The sequence below is a fragment of the Cibotium barometz genome, chromosome 38 (assembly GCF_041138505.1).
Source record: "Cibotium barometz isolate CiBa-2024 chromosome 38, ASM4113850v1, whole genome shotgun sequence".
Lineage (NCBI taxonomy): Eukaryota > Viridiplantae > Streptophyta > Polypodiopsida > Cyatheales > Cibotiaceae > Cibotium > Cibotium barometz.
Window position 1 is genome coordinate 34,972,572 of NC_141083.1, and position 19,241 is coordinate 34,991,812.

Below are 19,241 nucleotides of genomic sequence, written 5' to 3' on the forward strand. Positions count from 1 at the left end.
ACCCATTGTGGTGCTTTGTCTCCTTGCAAAAACTTACATACGAAACACAAAGGGAGAATCCACAAACTATTCACTATGTCCAACCCCTTGTTTGTGTTATTTATGAAAAGGTTTACCTCAAATATAGTTAACATTAATAGTTCTCAACAGGTGAAACCCCCATACCAAAAGAGTTTCTAAAGCACACAGTACATAGATACATATTAGTTACTTTAAATCACACCAACAGAGGAAATCATTCTTCACTACTAATGGCAGCATAATTGCCTAGCTAATAGCTTGTTTGAATGTAAATAAATTATTATATATATATAATACCATAAAGAGGGTGGCCGTCACATGCACATTGGTGTTTGGAACAACAGAGCTAGCAAAAATATGGGGTGAAGAATCAAACATTAAGTATTTCAAAATTCAAGGGCCTACAATGTAGCATAAGTATTCACAAAAGTTGGGACATAGTTTGTGAATATGTGTTAAAGGAGGACCACACTCCAATAGTCTGGGGGGAAAGGAATCCAAAGAGTTAATAATGGAAGTGAAGGAAAAATAATGAAGCAACCCTAGTGCCCAAAGCGTATGGGGGGGAAGTTTTGAAGACACAAGCCACCAATGCCAAAGTCTTCCAGTGGCTTCATGATACTACTTAGGACCATGTCCTAGGTGATGAAATATTGGGCTCCCATTCTGTAAATAACTATTCCAATATGCATCATATATTTATAGATTTTCTAAGAGAGACTATAATAATCCAAATTCATGTCCCACATACCAATCCTAATAATGCCGCCTTTTCTCATTATTTCGTGCCTTTTACCTAAAACAATCATTCATTATGGAGCGCATTATTTTTGTTATTATAGGGATACTATTTTTCCCAATTAATTACTTATTCTTGATTTTGATCACTAAATACAAGGAATTGGTTGCTATTCTACCGCACTTGGTTTGAGAATTCATAGCCAGTGTGTGGTGGAAACTCATGTTTCACAAAGATAAAATAACCATTATGTCCAAAAGAGCGTGCAACATCCGATACTAATTGGAAAATGTATGATTGTGTACCCTCACCTCCCATTTATTGTACACATTAAATCAAGGATGTTAACATAAATATGTGACAAAGAAAGGGCTAACAAAGAAACAATCTTTACTCCTCTTTACATAGAGGGTACCTTCAATTGGACTATTGTAAAAACTATTTGCAACCAAGAATAAATTTATCTTCTCATACCATGCTTTGGGAGCCTGCTTAAGGCCTTTATATAAAGCTTTTCTTAACCTCTGCATACTTTAGACTCCTCTCAAGTTTCTCAACAAAACTATGAGGCCCAGATACATAAACCTTCTCGTGGAAATCATCATTCAAGAAGATAGTCTTGATATCAATTGATGTAGTCATGTTGACTTAACACCTGGGATGGCGAGTCTTATTATCTGTAGGCTGAGGTAGTTCCGACATGTTATCTTTGAATTCGATGGCCATCTTACATCACACATCTTCCTACTGGTCTCTAGGTCATGTTAACTTAAAACTTGGGATGGTGCAGCTAAAGATGGAGTCTTATTATCTTTAAGCTAAGGTAGTTTCAACATGATATCTTTGAAATCGATGGCCATCTTGTAGTACACATCCAATGTAGTTAGTCTTGATAAGAGCAAATAATCATACACTCTTGGATCTCATACTCCCAAAAGTACGGCATCGATTAACCTCTACTAAAGCTTACACTCACAGTTCATATTTTTGAGTTGAGACTCATGCTCTTGTTGTTTGATATTGTAGAGATGTGTCACATTCTTAAGCCAAGTAAAATTTCCCTTATCTTCTAGCTTTAGAGCAATATACCATTAATGTACCTTCCCACCTAGGAAAAAGGAACAAAATTTTGTGAGCTCATCAATGGGTCCACATGTTTCACAAACAGACTACATGTTGGATAGAATCACCATCTCCATTGGAGCTTTGTACGAGTTTTGCAATGTGGTATGGCTTCATGGGGTTTTGCCTTCTTATGGCATGAACCTGAGTAATCCCCACCTCTCTTGCCACCCCCACCTATTTTTGTTGCTATTCTTAACAAATCATCCAAGGTGGCTGTGGTTAAGGCTAGATTCGCCTCATAAGCTAGTCTTATGGGTTGGTCTTGTTGGAAAAGAATTTAGTCAATGATCCAACCTTGTGTTATTTATGCAGGTGATGGATGTGCTCTATTTTGTAAGCCCCCTTTATGAGGAGTAGCCACTCTCACGGTAGTTCCCAATTTAGACACTAGATGGTAGCCAAGTATGGCCAGATGGTTAAGACATGGCTTATATAGACTTGGCACTCTGCCAAGTAGGATGCATGCTTGTGTGAGCTATGTGACCGCTTCATTTGCGAGTGTTGGACAAAGGACACGCTGTTCTCGGGTTGGGGTGCCCGTTTGAGACTCTAGACCAATCTTAGATGGTTATGGAGTTTGCATAAAGTCCATACTTTGTGTTGCAACCTAATACGATCATAGTCGGATGATGTGCTCCATTGGTCATTTTGGACCAAGTCATGGATTGATCATGTGGGGTGACGTACGTCCATGCCAACCATGGGTACTATATATAGACTAGTTTGGTCATTAAGTTCATTGTGTAAAAGCACTCTAGTATGAGCAAGACATCCTCCATCCAGAATCTGTCTAGATAGCCATCAAAGCTAGAAGTTTGTGAAACATGCAAAAATGTTATTGGCATCTTAGCATCGAAAGATCTTTTGGTGTCATTATTAGATTCACAAACTGTGAATCAAAACACCAAGAAAATCTACTAGCCTAGTTGATTTCTTTCCAATTGAACCATATATATATATACTTAGATGAATCCAAGAACATGTCCAAATTCACCTTTTAGGAATGTGCAGGTTATACACTCATGGTAGTCAACCCACAAGACTATATAACTATCTTGTTTGCTTCATTTTACTCCACATGAAGTGATTCCTCAATGTTGATGACAAAACGGTAACGGACATCATTGCGATGCAGCCTCTCAAGAGCCTCATTGACGTATTGCATGGAAATACATTCAATCATGGGGGCTATCCCCTTCTCGGCGCAAAAATCAACCATTTCTTGCAATTCTTTTGTACCCCCGGTCATACTTCCTGCTATGGACTTCATTCCTGCATAAAAAGCAAAAACAAAACATGACCATCATGATTGTCTAAGCGAAAAGGATGCAAGTAGGATCCCTTTAATTCACTACATAAGAAACTTACCCCTGAATAGATTGATGGGACTGAACTTCATCTCATTTGGTGCTCCTACTACAACAAAGGTGCCGCCAGTCTTTAACAGTGGAAGGTACAAATCCAACGGGTGGTATGCTGAGGCAGTATCAAGAATACAGTCAAGGCTCCCTGCTGCTTGCTGCATAAGAGGCACAGAAGCCTTGATCAGCAATGACAAAGGATCCCAATGATGCCACATCATAAGGAAAAACAGATCCCAATGCAATGTCATCGAGCCACATCATCATCTAAAAAATTAAACACACTAATCTATCTGGGGAACTGCCACGTGGCCAAATGAGGACAGCTCCCCGAGCTCCCCCGCTCGAGGGTGAGGGGGGGCGGCAGCGCGAGCTGGCAAACTAGTCGAGTTAGTGAATACAAAGGCAGTTGAAATACCTCCATCTCTGCTGTGTTTGAGGTTACCAGAAACTTGTCTGCCCCAAGAACTGCAAGAGCTTCTTCCTTCTTGGAAGGGGAAGTGCTAAGGACCGTCACAGCAACTCCAAATGCCTTCCCAAATTTCACAGCCATATGGCCAAGACCTCCAAGACCTAATACTCCAATGGACTTTCCAGGCTTATTCACACCATGACGTGTCATTGGACTGTATACGGTAATACCAGCACATAGCAGAGGTGCTGCATGCTCCAGAGACAGTTTATCTGGAATCTTCACACAATACCTTCAAAGTAGAGAACACCTTGAAACTTTGGAGAAAACATAAGCAAGAGGCCAACGTGTAATTTTTCCAACTTTGTGTAGCTTACCTTTCATGGACTACAATATGAGTTGAGAAACCTCCCCTGGTAATGGAACCATCATGATCTATGGCATCATATGTCAATACTACCCCCTTTTCACAGTAGACTTCCATGCTCTTATCGCAAAACTCGCAGCTGCGGCACGAGTTCACATATGTGCCTGTCCCCACACGGTCCCCCACTTTGAAGCGAGAAACTTCAGATCCAATCTCTGTCACGATGCCCACTATTTCATGTCTGCATGCCATAAGATTGAAAATTATGGCATGAACTGTAGGGTACTACAGACACAGAAACCAACACAGTTCTGCATGCATCACAACTTGCAAGCAAGCTCCAAGTATGTAAAGTTATGTGGGGAGTTACAGGTATCACAGTTGAAGTATACATAGGCTCAGATGAGTGAGAGGGTTAGCTTGAGTACCCTGGCACAACGGGGTACTTGGTGTGACCGAACGTGTTGCGGGTCCATAGGAGATCAGCATGGCAGACGCCACAGTGAGTAATTCTGTATGAAACATCATGTGGACCTGGGACCCTGAATTCAGCCAATCACAGTGTAAATCTCTCTCTCTCTTTCTCTCTCTCTCTCTCTCACACACACACACACATGAACCTTTGATGTGATTAAACCACTTGGAAAAAAACATAAATGAAGTTAAGAACCTGCGGGAGAAATTGAACGGAGAAAGAACCCCAGAGGAATCCCGAGCTGCCCATCCGAGACAACTAGCTGCTCCCTCCTCATTGCTACAGTTTGCCATGGCTTGGTAGAAGAAAAACGGCCTTCAAAAAACAAGGATTAGGTGTGTTGATTCTAAGGATGAAGTAAGGTTAATCTTCTTAAATAGCCCTCCAAAAGACAATTTGGAGAAGGGTTAAGCGACGTTAATCTCCGATTAGAGAGCAAATAGGGCTGCAGAGTGAAAGGTTTCCCGAGGGAGCACGGCATCCAGGCCCCACCATCATTATATATATATATATATATATATATATATATATATATATATATGGATGGATGCGTTGAATGGATGCGTTGAATGTTTCAACCTTCATGGATTGAAATTGTGTAAAGGAGAGTGCTTTTCCTGGTCGTCTCATGAGAAATAAATGGAAGTTAGAATAGATAGAGACACAAGCGGTGGTTGTTTGTGTAGCTTAGGCCCAATAATGTCATAGGGTAGGGGCAATAGCTCATTGGTTAGAGCACAGAGCTCTCTCCAAAATGACACAAGTTCAAATATAGCTTCCCCTACCCCTAACACCCAACAGCACCAAGGTGTGGTAAAAGGTGTGCTATAATGTCATTTCATGTATGTCCCAAAATAGACTAGAAGCACATATTACATAGACTAGCATCAATGTTGAAATTGGAAGGCTCGAGGAGGGGACCTCAACTTCAAAGGGATGCTTGAAAAACCTTGCTTGCAATGTATTTTTCCCAATCAGAGTTGGAAATTCTTAGTTGAAATAAGTAGTGCTTGCAAAACCCAGTTTGTAATGTGCAAACTTGATCAAACTTTTCAAAGGGATGCTTGAAAAACCTTGCTTGCAATGTATTTTTCCCAATCAGAGTTGGAAATTCTTAGTTGAAATAAGTAGTGCTTGGAAAACCCAGTTTGTAATGTGCAAACTTGATCAAACTTTTCCAGTTCCATCAAATTTGGTCATCATCCTTGAGATGTGGATTGGCTTTGTTTTGTTCCTCTACGTGCTATGTTTGTAGAGTAAATCCCCTATCCATTTCAAATACCATCCTAAGCATGTCTTTTGTATATTCATGTGGCAGTAAAATGTAAGGGAGTGGTTACACAAAACCCTCTATTTCAAGGCTTGGAATTTCTTACCCCATGGGGTTGGCTATGTAATTTCCAATGGCACTTGTCCTACACCAGCTTCGTTTTGCACGACGAGCTCACTCGTTGTGGCTAAGAACATGATATGTGAATGCCCTTGTTATGGATCCCTTGGGTTTGAGGTAGTTCCAGTCATGGCTCTTTACCTTTCCCTGTGTTCCCTATTCCTTGTCTAAAAGAAGAGGAAATCAAATGATACTACACCTCAATGTGTTTTGTGCGAACATGAAACATTGGGTTCCTCGCAATGCACTCTAGTTGTAAAGATGGAGGTGTGAGACTATTGTCCAACACCAAGGTCTTTCAAAAGGTGCCTAAGTCATACACACTCCATAATAAAAGTAAAAGTTGCCCTATACTCAGTTTCACAACTTGAAGTGGTCAACCATTGGTGGATGCTTCTTGCTGAGCCATGATATACACCAAGATAAAAGTAAAAGCCACTAGAGGACACTTGAGTGTCGTGACTTCCAGCCCAATCAGAATCATCGAAAGCATGTAGTTAAATATCACCCCTTTAGCAGCATGGAGTAGCCCAAGGGACTGAGTTCCCTCTAAGTATCAGAGTACTTGCTTGGAAACCTACCAATGCTACTTTTAGGACTCTGCATAAACCTGCGTCAAGTAGGAGACCCCAACCTAAATGTTTAGCCTCGTATCGCATAGATAGATAAGGCACCCAACCAATAGTGTGCTCATAAAGTGATAAATCAAATGGTTCACTTGTATCCTAGAGACTTAACCTAGCACCTGTCTCTATTGGTGTAGCAACAGGATTAGAGTTTTCAAGGCCAAACCATGTAAATAGTCTCTTTGTATGTACTTTGGCTGTAACATCTCATCACATTACATAAACTATATACCCAAATAATAATGCAATGAGCCCAAATCTATCATCTCAATAAATGACACATGTAATCAGCCTTAAAGGCTGAAATCTTCTCCAAATTAGGGTCTGTGAGGATGAGCATCATGTCATCAATGTATAAAACAATGACCAATAAGGAATCTTTTCTCTTTACATAGAGGGTATTCTCAATTGGAATGTTACAAAAACCATTTGTAACTAAGTATGCATTTATCTTCTCATACTATGCTCTAGAAGCCTGACTTAAGGCCATATAAATATTTTCTTAACTTGTATACTTTAGACTCTTATCTCTTTTAAACAAAACCACGAGGCTTAGATACATAAACCTCCTCATACAAATCACCATTCAAGAAGTTAGTCTTGATATCCAACTTATGTACATTCCATCCATGATGTGCTACCAATAATACACCTGATTATATTTATACAAGATGTGGCAGCAAAGTTCTAATCATAATTTATGCCCTTCTCTTGAGCATAACCGTTTGCAATAAGCCTTGCCTTGTCAACACTATCATCAACTTTACGCTTAAGCTTATAAACCCACTTTGTACCAATGGCAGCAAAGGTCTCGTCATAATCTATACCCTTGTCTTGAGCATGACCCTTTACAACAAGCCTTGCCTTGTAGTGATACCACCATCAGCGGCCTATATCCAATGATCATTTTCTTATGCTTCCTCAAAGGAAATAGGTTCCTCCTCATTGCATATACTAACAATGAGAGCACAATCCATAAAAGAATAAGATGCATGATGAGAACCTACATGTGTCAAGGAGTAGCTAATTTTCTATCCCTCAATGTCTACATCAGCCATTTTGATATACTCTTAAATGCCTTTATGCTTGACCTTTTTTCATCCACCACATTATCCACAATTTCCTCGTCAATAGGGGTTGATGGGGAACAAAGATCAAATGTACACACACATAGCTTGAGACATAAGAGAGCAATAGAGCTAGAATAATTTTTCTTATAATAACAAGTCTTCTACAAGGCTATAGCTTTCTACTATTTGGGGATTGAACTACTATTCCCTGATATTTCTCCCTCCCTCTCTCTCTCTCTCTCTCTCTCTCTCTCTCTCTCTCTCTCTCTCTCTCTCTCGTTATCTCTCTCTCTCTGTATCTCTCTCTCTATGTATCACTCTCCCTCTCTGTCTCCTCCTCTTCACTTGATCCTTCCATCACTCTCGCTCCCTCTCCTCTTCAAAGAATAAATTTATGTGGTGAGAAGCATTTCAAATTTTGTGGTGAGAAGCATTTTAAATTTTTTAAATTTTAATTATTTCCTAAATTGTTTCGTGGTGAGAAGCCTTTTAAATTTATTTCATTTTATTCATTTTTGTACATCAACATGGCCATCACTCTAAGTATAAATTGGGCCATCATGATGATTAAAAGGCAATCACTCTAAGTATAAATTAGACCATCGTGATTGATGATTAAAAGGCCATCACTCTAAGAATAAATTGGGCCATCGTGACAATTTAAAAAAAAAGTACTCAAATGCCATCACTCAAAGAATAAATTGGATCATCTATAAATAAATTGGACCATACAAGCGTTGTTTTTCATGAATACAAACCCAACTGCACTTGTCTTTTAAAATGTTGTGTGTTGGTTGTCCACAACAAGTTCTTTTGTCTGTGCCTATATCCTTAATATCTCCATGTTGTTGTTGGCATTTTAGGAGTGGAATGGTTCATTGTTGAGATCTGTTTGGTTCTTTTTTATTTTCTGTGTGTGTCCATATCAAACGATTAGTAATGCCTCGTTGTGTAACAAAATATAGGCCTACTAGAGGAACGGCACCGCGGGGGGGGCTGCGGGGGTCACGGCACGGCACCGCGTGGGGGGGCACCGCGCGGGGCGGGGGGGGCTACCTCGTGGTCGTGCTAGTGTGAACGGACTCTTACACATGGGTTATATTTTATTGATAACTTTCAGTAAGTTTTATTTGAGGAAAAAGCCTTTAAATGTTATCAAGTATCCATGTCACTTTCTCCATATCCAATTTTAGTTCATGGTGATTTTTTTTTTGAATGAGCTACCTCATCTTTGGAATATTGAGGATCCACACTTATGAGCTTTAAAGTTACAATAACCAATGCATAAAGTTTTTAAAACATGTGAACCTTTTGATCATAGATATGGAAAAACATAGTCACTTTTCTATTGTGAGAATATTTCTGTGAAATTACACAAGACAGTTATAATAAAAAAATATGTATAGGTTATTATAGCTCTTCTTAAATAGTTTTTTTATTATGTATGTTTCATGAGACAAGTTTTTAATTATGTATGTTTTATAATACATTTTTTTTATCATGCATGTTTTATGATACATATTTAATTATGTATGTTTCATGATAGAAGTTCTTATGACGCATTACACATGATGCAATAGAGAACGGTCTATCACATATAACATACGACTCAATACATATGATGCAGTAGAGAAAGTTCTATCTTCAGAGGTTCTGATTCTTTGAATGGAAATGTGCCAACTCTCATTCGTGTGGGCTTTTTTCCTTTGTTTATGTGTGTTTGAAACATACCTCATGAGCGAACTCGTGATCTATGAACTGGGACATATGAACTCAATATGTTATGAAAGCAAAGAACATGCCTAAGAGGGTTGAAATTTGCTACGTTGCGCATGGGACTTCAAAATTGAAGGGCTTTCAAGTGAAAGCTATTACTCAACAAAATGTACTTGAAATGACATTTTCTTAAAACCTAATTTTCAAATGTGGGTAACTTTTAAAGGTTAAATGAGTTTTGAAGTTGCGCTCAAGCAAAATGTTTTTGCTAATCAATTAAAAAAAGGTAATGCTTGATCTAGTCGTAAAAATTATAGAAAATAGTGGAATTATAGCCAAAATGCATGATTTTTGTTCTTTAAGAATAAAGGCAATGCCACATTTGGACCTGGAGTTTTCAATTCTAATTGGGAAAATAAGGCCATGGGAAGGATTGATGATTCCACTAAGAGATATATTCATTTGGACTTTGCCTTAAAGGCAAACCAGTCCAGTGGTTTAGGTCTCTAGACCCACTTGAAAAGGCCAACTTACGAGGTCTTTTGAGACACACATTCATTATAGCATTCAAGCCAGATGGAGCCCATCTTGTGTAAATCTATAATCTCAAGCAATATAAGGGAGAGAAAATGTGGGTGTTCAGTTTGATGAAATGGCTAGGACTATATGAAAAAGGAGGACTTATTCATAGGCACAATCCCCCTTAATGGCATCATAAGGCTCTAAGTGAAGATAAGCAGAAAGGGCTACCAATAAGTATAAATCTTCCACTTTGAAAAGCAAGTAGCAAAAGAGTTGGGAGATGCAAGCCCCAAAGGCTATAATAGCTCTTAAGAAAGATAATGAACTAGAACCCGGGTTCCAAAAGAAGAAGACCTCAAAGAGACTATTGTGACTATTGAAAGTGGTTTGATCAAGAGCTCCAAAGCTGCCTCTCTCACAAAGATATCATGAGCGATCTCCTACTCAAACCCACTCTTCCCAAAGAAAAGAATCCCATCTACGTTAACATTCAAAAGAAACTCAAAGAGTACCCCTACCCTTTGTTGGAGAAGGAGAGAATTAAACAAGCCCAAGAGCTTACAAAAGGAAGGTATATGATGTTGAATAATTAGAGACTCTCCTTGAGCAAGTGGTCAAATATGAACCACTGACCTTGCCTAAGAATATTCTAGAATGTGAACCACTAACGCTACCTAAGAATATTCTAGAACGAAGCATAAAACTAGTGAGGGAACCAAAGCATACCTAAGGGTTAGTGGTCAAATATAAACCACTGACCCTACCTAAGAATATTCCAGAACCAAGCATAAAACTAGTGAGGAAACCAAAGTGTACCACAGGCCTTTCGTGAACCCATAACCATTCTTAAGAGGCTATAAAAAGAGCCAATTTTAGAGGCTCTACCTCTCTGCTGGAACTACTTCACCCAAACCGCAACCCAGTGGGAGGAAAATGTTGGCCTTCCATGGGAGGTCTTGGGAAGCCCACTACTCGTGTATGCACAAGCTGTGGGTTCTATAAAGGGAACCCCTATATTTGGGCTCCTAAGTCAAGAAAAACCATACCACAAGTCTCGATGCCATATTAGGCCATACCAAAGATGAAGTGGAGACCAATAGTCATGCCCCCAAAGTTTAAGGAAGAATTGAGAGCAATGGCTTCCACCTCGATGTGATAGCAAGAGGCAACCCCCCTCACCCATGTGCAATGGCATTACCATCTCTATTCCTATCATAAAAAAGCCATGCATGGTGCTAAACCCTAAAGAGAGTTGCGAACACCCTTCCTTTGCACCACCAAGCAACCCCCCCAAAAAAATCTAAGGCTCAAAAGAGACCACAATCCCATAATACCCACATGTGGCATGCCATAACACCAACTCAATTTGAAAGACAAGGCTCAATCAAGCATACCAACAAAGCCAACATTAGTAACATCCAAGCTATCCTCATGGATAGGGGACCTGGCATAACTGCACAGGGTGTACGTAGCTATACACATGGCTATAGCTGTTCAAGGCTATACATGTAGCTAAAGCCACGTGCGTAGCTGCGTACTATGAAAAAAAATCTAAAATCCCCTTGAGATCAAAGGATTGGGTTTTTTTGTAATATAATATCATTGAAAAAAGCATAAAATATAATAAATCAAATATGGACTTAATGACGACTAGCAAATTGAGAAATTGATTAATGTATTAGGGTGAGCTTGGCTCAACATCAACTCCATCTTCCATCAAATCCATACATGCTAATTGGTCTATCTCGAGATCCATATGTCCCATGCACCAACAAAAAGATCTATCCCACTACTAGTGGACTCAACATCATTATTCATCATCATCGTTATGATCGGATTCAATTACTTCCTTATAACCTTGGATAGGTTCGATCACCTTCATCTTGATTAGTTGGTGGTATCTCGCATTCTTCATCTTGTACTTGACCCTCGCATGTTTATTTTCGATTTTCACTTTGCCCGTGAGCTCTTCAACATCCCTATATTAAAAAATACTCTTTGAATAAAGAGTGACTTGTATGACACACCACCATTTCTTATCATATATCCTCGTGAAACATAACCTTGTAAAAGAAGAAACACATAGAATGTAAATTAAACATGCATAAGGATGATATAGTAAAAGCCTGTGTGGTTAGAACGGTGAGGTACCACAAATGTGGCTCTCTTTGTTTGCCAAAATTTTGTGGAATCAATCTCCACAAATCCATTTGGATGCCTTTTCACAGTTGCTTCAATGCCTCCACACACCACATCCTTGAACCACTTCACCTCCAATATAAAAATTTGGAATGTCATGAATCCAACCTTTAGGATTTCTTGAATCATGCCACAATAATTAAACATTTCTCCACTCTCTTGCTCAAAGCTTTGCCATATTCCCACAATCGTGAGTATTTCTCTTTATATCTATGCATTGAGTGCGGAAATGCCTTTGTTTGGACCACATGGTATTGTATACCTTATACTGCCACCTACACCAAACGAAATATATTTATGATAATGAATAACCATATTATAAGATTCTACTTGGATAAAAAAAGAGAAAGTAGAGACACACTTACTTGAGGCTCGCATCCTCTTATGTACTCCCATTCTTCTTCTATCACCACCTCTCCATCTTTTTTTGCCTTTCCCATTTCTTCATAAAGCCAATCAATGGTACAATCTTTTGGAAGTGATGTAAGCTTTAAAGGAAATGGCAAATGTCTTGAACACATCCTAAATGTTTTCTCTCCTCATGTCTATTTCTTCTCACGTCTTCATACCTTACCACCCACCCCTTCATAACTTCACTATTGAGAATACAAAATGTAGTCACCTTCTTTAACATTGATGTGTCCATTATCCTTTCTCTTCCTTTGCCTTGTGGTACATCGGACACCATGCGCTCATTATCCTCATCACTCCATAATCGTGACATTGTAAGATCCACGAGAGAGAGAGAGAGAGAGAGAGAGAGAGAGAGAGAGATACTCTGAAATATGGACACATGCTTCTTGCACTAACCAGCCCTCTCCATGCTTCCTTTTGGCCTAGCTCTTTGCCTAACAAAATCCTTCAAGGTCTTCACAAAACACTCAAGGAAGGACATCAAGACTCCATTTATCAAGTCTACTATACAAGATGTAATTGACTAGTGAGGATAGTTCTTGGGAAGTTTTCCTCAATTATGTGCAATATCTCTGCCATTACTCAAGTTGCATCAATAGTGGATGGATGGATCTCCTTGGAATTTATGTACCCAGGTTCATTCCATTTAATTAGCACAACTAATCTTACAAACTAGCACAACAATTAAATAAAGCCATGTTGGAATTTCATTTTTTCATACCAACTATCCCGATTTTGTACACTGCCTCGCACACTTTTTGATCTCTGCACACCTGCTAATTCCTATGGGAAGAATGAACTTAGTAACACAAAACATTTCAATCAATGTTATGTAATTACAATGCAAGACCCTCATAAAGCTTATAGAAGCAAATTGAACATACCTATAACATCTTGTGCTAATCATGTGTCTTTAGACCATATAATTGAGTTACTCCTTTCTTCTTTGATTTTGTGAATGCCCCCTTCTTTAAAGAATGCATCACACCTGTAGTAGGGATGCGAAAGGAGGCAATTTTCTCCTTTACTCTCTTCTCCTCCTTCTTTGTCAAGATTTAAGATACTTTAGGTAAAATTACCTTTCCATTCTCTTGAGCTATTAGCTAAGTCATGGGGAGTCGTTCAATCAATCTCAAGTCCTCCCGAACCACTAAAGAACCTCTCTTGCCAATTATGTGGTCCCAAATATTTGATGCTATATTTTTAATTGTGCATCGGACCTAGAAGACGATTGATTCTTAGCTTTGTTCAATATGGGAAGTGAAATAAGATTGATTACCTTGTCATTCCTGAGAGTGGCATATGGGATGATTCTCTCCACACTCTTAGAGGATGTTGGGGAACTCCTTTTGTAGATGGAACAAACTTCTTATGATCAAATGGGAAAAAATGATGATGGTATTCATACACAACCTTCTTGAGATGCTTTGGCCATGATGTAACAACAAGTGATAGTCCATAAATTGAATAAGCATTGTGATCAGATGTTGTGAGGTCCCTGTCCCCACCGCGCAACGAATTCAGGGGTGCTAGCAGCAAAAGTAGCACTTCATGCGCGGCCAGGGTCCCATTCTCGAGGCCTCGCCCACGGATATCCGGACAGAGACTAATCCATCGGTTCTTCCAAAACCGAACCCGAAAAAACTTCCCTTGCCCGGAAAGCACGGGCGATTCCTCCAGGATAACTTTTCTCTAATGTAGTCAAAAGCCTTAACTACTAACAGAACTGATCTAGCCGAACCCGTAAGTCCCATAGTCAGATCACAGAAAAGATTGCACTTGGATCATAGAGACCAACGCTTTTTTCCTCATTAAGAGGCACAGCCGTTGATTCTTTTCCATAGAATAATTTTTTGTCCGGGATTTACTTCATCTATCGTACTATAACAGAATTGAGTCGTCTCAATTTAGGGATCCATCAGCCCATCCTAACCCCATCCAGTCCCATGGGTTAGCCAACCACCCAACCACTGTAGTGATGGGATCCAATTAGGAATTTGGTTAGGTTTTGTCCCGGGTACCAGGGAAAAGAGTTCCCAGGCCCCCTAACCGGATATTCATACAAACTTAAAACTAGTCACACCACTTACACACCCAATATGAAATTGCCTTTTTCACAGAATCAGCTATCTTTAAAAATAATCATTTAATGAAACCATTGAGTCACTGATCATAATCCTCAGAATATCCGATTAAATCCTTATTTCCAATCATTCCTTCATCGGTGTACCTATGGCATCATTGGCAACCAGAACGCTCACCACCTGTCCACTCACGGGCCTTTTCGATAGTTCCTAGCTCATAGTAGTAACCGGTAATATATTCACATATCAAAATGGAAACTCTATTGAAGATCAACAAGATCAACCAACGGATCCATATAAAATAGCCATGGACTCATCCGTTGAGGACCAACAAAGTTAATCAACCAGATCCGCCCGAATTCAGAAAACAACTCTTACTCCTTGTTCCAATATTACCCACACGATGCACGTGTGGGTATCGTCAGTGACCCAGAGCCCCCAAGCACTGTATGGTCAGCACCCTCTAGGATCCTTCGGGGAGGTGACCTAGCACTTCACTTATAGGCCGCTTCCTTGGTCCCTCATCCACCGTACCGGAAGCTCACCATTTTCATGGAACCAAGGCTGGTCAAGACCTCGGCCGAACCTTGCTACGCAAGACGTCCTCCATTGACTCTCCATCAGCCTGCTGTTGCAACTTAATTGATTAGGTCTCCCACGATCTCATTCACAAGACGGTCAAAATGCTTTCCCAGCATTCTTAACATAAAACATTCATTTAAAAACAGGTCATAAATATAATTTCTATAACGAACTCTCGTCTTTCCACATTGTTCCACATCAACCACATTATTTAATTCCACAACCATTTCACAAGTATTCCTATTCTCATCCAATCACATCATTTTCATCTCATCACATCTTTCCTCAATTTATCCGCATCAGATCTCATCCACTCGCATCTACCCATATCCACATCTCATCAATTTATCCTCATCAGATCTCATCCACTCGCATCTACCCATATCCATATCTCCACACATCACATTCATTCACATCTCATCCATTCAGACCACATCACATTCACTCACAATTCATCCATTCATTTTACCTCACATCTCATTCATTCACATCTATCCCGATTCACATCCCATCACATCACATTCATTCATATCCATCACATTCACATTCATTCATATCCATCACATTAATTCTCATCACCATTATATCACATCACTTCTATCCACATCATATCTCATTCATACACATCCATCCAATCGTTCACATCACTTCTATCCACCACATCATATCTCATTCATACACATCTCATCTCATTCATCCACATCCATCCAATCGTTCACATGTACGACTATCATATCTATCCATACATTCATATCTATCACTTCACATCCACATATATTCATGTCACATCACATCACATTCTTTCACATACACATCTATATCCGTTCTTTCACATACATCCACATCCATCCAATCGTTCACATGTACGACTACTCATATCTATATCCACATCCATCCAATTGTTCACATGTACGACTACTCATATCTATCCATACATTCATATCTATCACTTCACATCCACATATATTCATGTCACATCACATCTTATTCTTTCACATACACATCTTATTCTTTCACATATACATCTATATCCGTTCTTTCACATGTACATCCACGTCCATTCTTTCACATACTCATTCACATCCATTCTTCACATACACATTCACATCCATTCTTCTCATACACATCCTTATCCATTCTTTTACATACTCCATTCCTCACATACACATTCGCATTCATTATCATCACATACAGTCACTCACATCCCATATCATTCATATATTTGATTCACATGACATCACATCTCATCCATTCATTCACATTTATCTGATTCACATGACATCACATCTCATCCATTCATTCACATTTATCTGATTCACATTGCATCTCATCACATCTATCCACCTCACATTTATCTGATTCACATGACATCACATCTCATCCATTCATTCACATTTATCTGATTCACATCGCATCTCATCACATCTATCCACCTCACATTTATCTGATTCACATGACATCACGTCTCATCACATCTATCCACCTCACATTCTCATCACCTCTATTCACATCACATCCATCCATCCATCCATTCCCATCTATCTGATTCACATCACATTCTCATCACCTCTATTCACATCACATCCATCCATCCATCCATTCCCATTTATCTGATTCACATCACATCTCATCACATCTATCCACATCACATTCACATCACTTCTATTCATATCACATCCATCCATTCATTCATTCACATCTACTTGATTCTCATCACATCTCATCACATCTATCCACATCACATTCACATCACTTCTATTCATATCACATCCATCCATCCATTCATTCACATCTACTTGATTCTCATCACATCTATTCTCATCACATTCATTTAAACATAGAATTTAAGAGAATTCTAATTTTTGATATAAAGATTCTTTACGCATCTATTTATGCATAAAATCAACTACTTTTAACAAAATCCTTTTATGCATCTATTTATGCATAAATTCAATTTTAAGAAAAATAACACTTTTGAAATAAAAATAAATCCTTTATGCATCTTTCTATGCATAAAATCAATTTTAATGAAATTAACACTTTTGGAATAAAAATAAATCCTTTATGCATCTTTTTATGCATAAATTCAATTTTAAAGGGAATAACACTTTTGAAATAAAAATAATTCTTTTATGCATCTTTCTATGCATAAAATCAAATTTGATGAGAATAACACTTTTGGAATAAAAATAAATCTTTTATGCATCTTTCTATGCATAAAATCAAATTTGATGAGAATAACACTTTTGGAATAAAAATAAATCTTTTATGCATCTTTCTATGCATAAAATCAAATTTGATGAGAATAAAACTTTTGGAATAAAAATAAATTTCTTTATGCATCTTTCTATGCATAAATTCAATTTTAATGAAAATGAAACTTTTGATATCAAAATAAATTCTTTTATGCATCTTTCTATGCATAAAATCAAAATTAATGAGAATAACTCTTTTGAAATAAAAATAAATTTCTTTATGCATCTTTCTATGCATAAAATCAAAATTAATGAGAATAACTTATTTGAAATAAAAATAAATTCCTTTATGCATCTTTCTATGCATAAAATCAAAATTGATGTGAGAATAACTCTTTTGAAATAAAAATAAATAAATCTTTTATGCATCTTTCTATGCGTAAATTCAATTTTAATGGGAATAAAATTTTTGAAATAAAAATAATTCTTTTATGCATCTTTTTATGCATAAATTCAATTTTAATGGGAATAACACTTTTGAAATAAAAATAATTCTTTTATGTATCTTTCTATGCATAAATTCAATTTTAATGGGAATAACACTTTTGAAATAAAAATAAATCTTTTATGCATCTTCCTATGCATAAATTCAATTTTAATGGTGGGAATGACACTTTTGAAATAAAAATAAATCTTTTAGAATGCACAAACGGAAGGAATTACTCTTTTAGAATAACCTAATGATAAACTTTAGTTCCACAAAATTTAAGAAAATTTTGCCATAACCTCCTTTGTATGGCTGACCATTTCTCAATTTTAACATTCAATTTATGACTTGAATTAATCCAATTTGAATTCTAATATCTCTAATCTACTCCATTTTTCAAAATTAAGAGAGTAAACAATGAAAAGAGTTTAATCAATCATTTAATTAAACTTTCTAGGATTAAGAAGGGTTGAATTGTAAAGAAGAGAAGGGGGTGGCCTTTCCATCAAGGCATAGCATTAGATTTTAATTCAAACATTTTCAAAGCATAAAATTTAAGAAAACCATAGATTTAAAATTCACAATAAGTAAGAATTAAGCTTACATGGAGTTTGTAAGCTTTCCTTTGGCTTGAGGGATTGAGGGTTCTACTCTTGTTTGCAGCAAGAGTGGCCACCAGTTCTTTTGGAGAGGATTTAGTAAAAAACAATTGAATTATCAAGTGAATTCAATGTATTTGACTCTCGGGAGGAGTAGAGTAACAATGCATAAACACTATTAACCTTTTACAAGGAGGGAGGCTTTTATTTGTAGGAAAAAGTGAGCCTCTAACCAAGCAAACTGATTCTAGAATTTTCCAGATCAGTTTGGTCACTTTTCGATTTAGCTTACTTTTTGGATCTAGTTGAAACAGGAGAGAGGAGAGATGAAAATATCTCATTATTTGTGAGTTTAAAACTCATCCACATATGTGAAATAGGCGCCTCCTTCATGAGGAGAATTCCCCACACTGAGGTGTCAAAAATGCATCATTTCCTCTAAATATCTCTTCTTTTTTAACTAATAAACCTTGTCCTTAGTCAACTATTCATCTTATGTGAGTATTTACTCATTTTTGGGAGATTTTTCTTTTATTCTTCAATTTATCTCCTCCCTACATTTGGATAAATCTTATTGGTCCATAGGAACCTTAATCCAAAATTTTCAGAAAATCTGGACCCTCAAGCTAAGGTCCTTTTTACCTATTTTCAATTTATTCCAATTGCACACTGGAAAGTTCTTTTTGAATTTCTGTTTCACGGGAAATCATTTTAATAAGAAGGGATATTTTTCCATCCAAAGATATCTAGAAATTGAATTACCTCTCTCTATAATATTTTCTCTCTCTATGCCAAAACAAAGAGAAATAAGATCTATTATTATTCTGAAAAGGGGATTGATTACAGGGAGAGAAACT

At 37.8% G+C, this 19,241-nt stretch overlaps 1 protein-coding gene across 1 annotated transcript; it reads right to left on the bottom strand.

Moving 5' to 3' along the window:
* Positions 1 to 2,815: 2,815 nt before the first annotated feature.
* LOC147616635 (putative cinnamyl alcohol dehydrogenase 1) lies at positions 2,816 to 4,991 on the bottom strand. The gene is made up of 6 exons (XM_086777691.1): positions 4,696 to 4,991; positions 4,454 to 4,567; positions 4,036 to 4,266; positions 3,665 to 3,950; positions 3,254 to 3,404; positions 2,816 to 3,157 (listed from the first exon to the last, which is right to left on the bottom strand). The coding sequence occupies exons 1-6, from the start codon at positions 4,791 to 4,793 to the stop codon at positions 2,955 to 2,957; spliced, it is 1,083 nt and encodes a 360-aa protein (XP_086633817.1). The 5' UTR covers positions 4,794 to 4,991; the 3' UTR covers positions 2,816 to 2,954.
* Between the last annotated feature and the right edge of the window lie 14,250 nt (positions 4,992 to 19,241).

Bases quoted from the DNA above. Each gene is read 5' to 3' on its own strand.
- LOC147616635 (XM_086777691.1), bottom strand. From the start codon at position 4,793: ATGGCAAACTGTAGCAATGAGGAGGGAGCAGCTAGTTGTCTCGGATGG. The intron at 4,568-4,695 runs GTTCTTAACTTC...GGCTGAATTCAG, and splicing joins CCGTTCAATTTCTCCCGCAG to GGTCCCAGGTCCACATGATG. The intron at 3,951-4,035 runs GTAAGCTACACA...TCTACTTTGAAG, and splicing joins CATATTGTAGTCCATGAAAG to GTATTGTGTGAAGATTCCAG.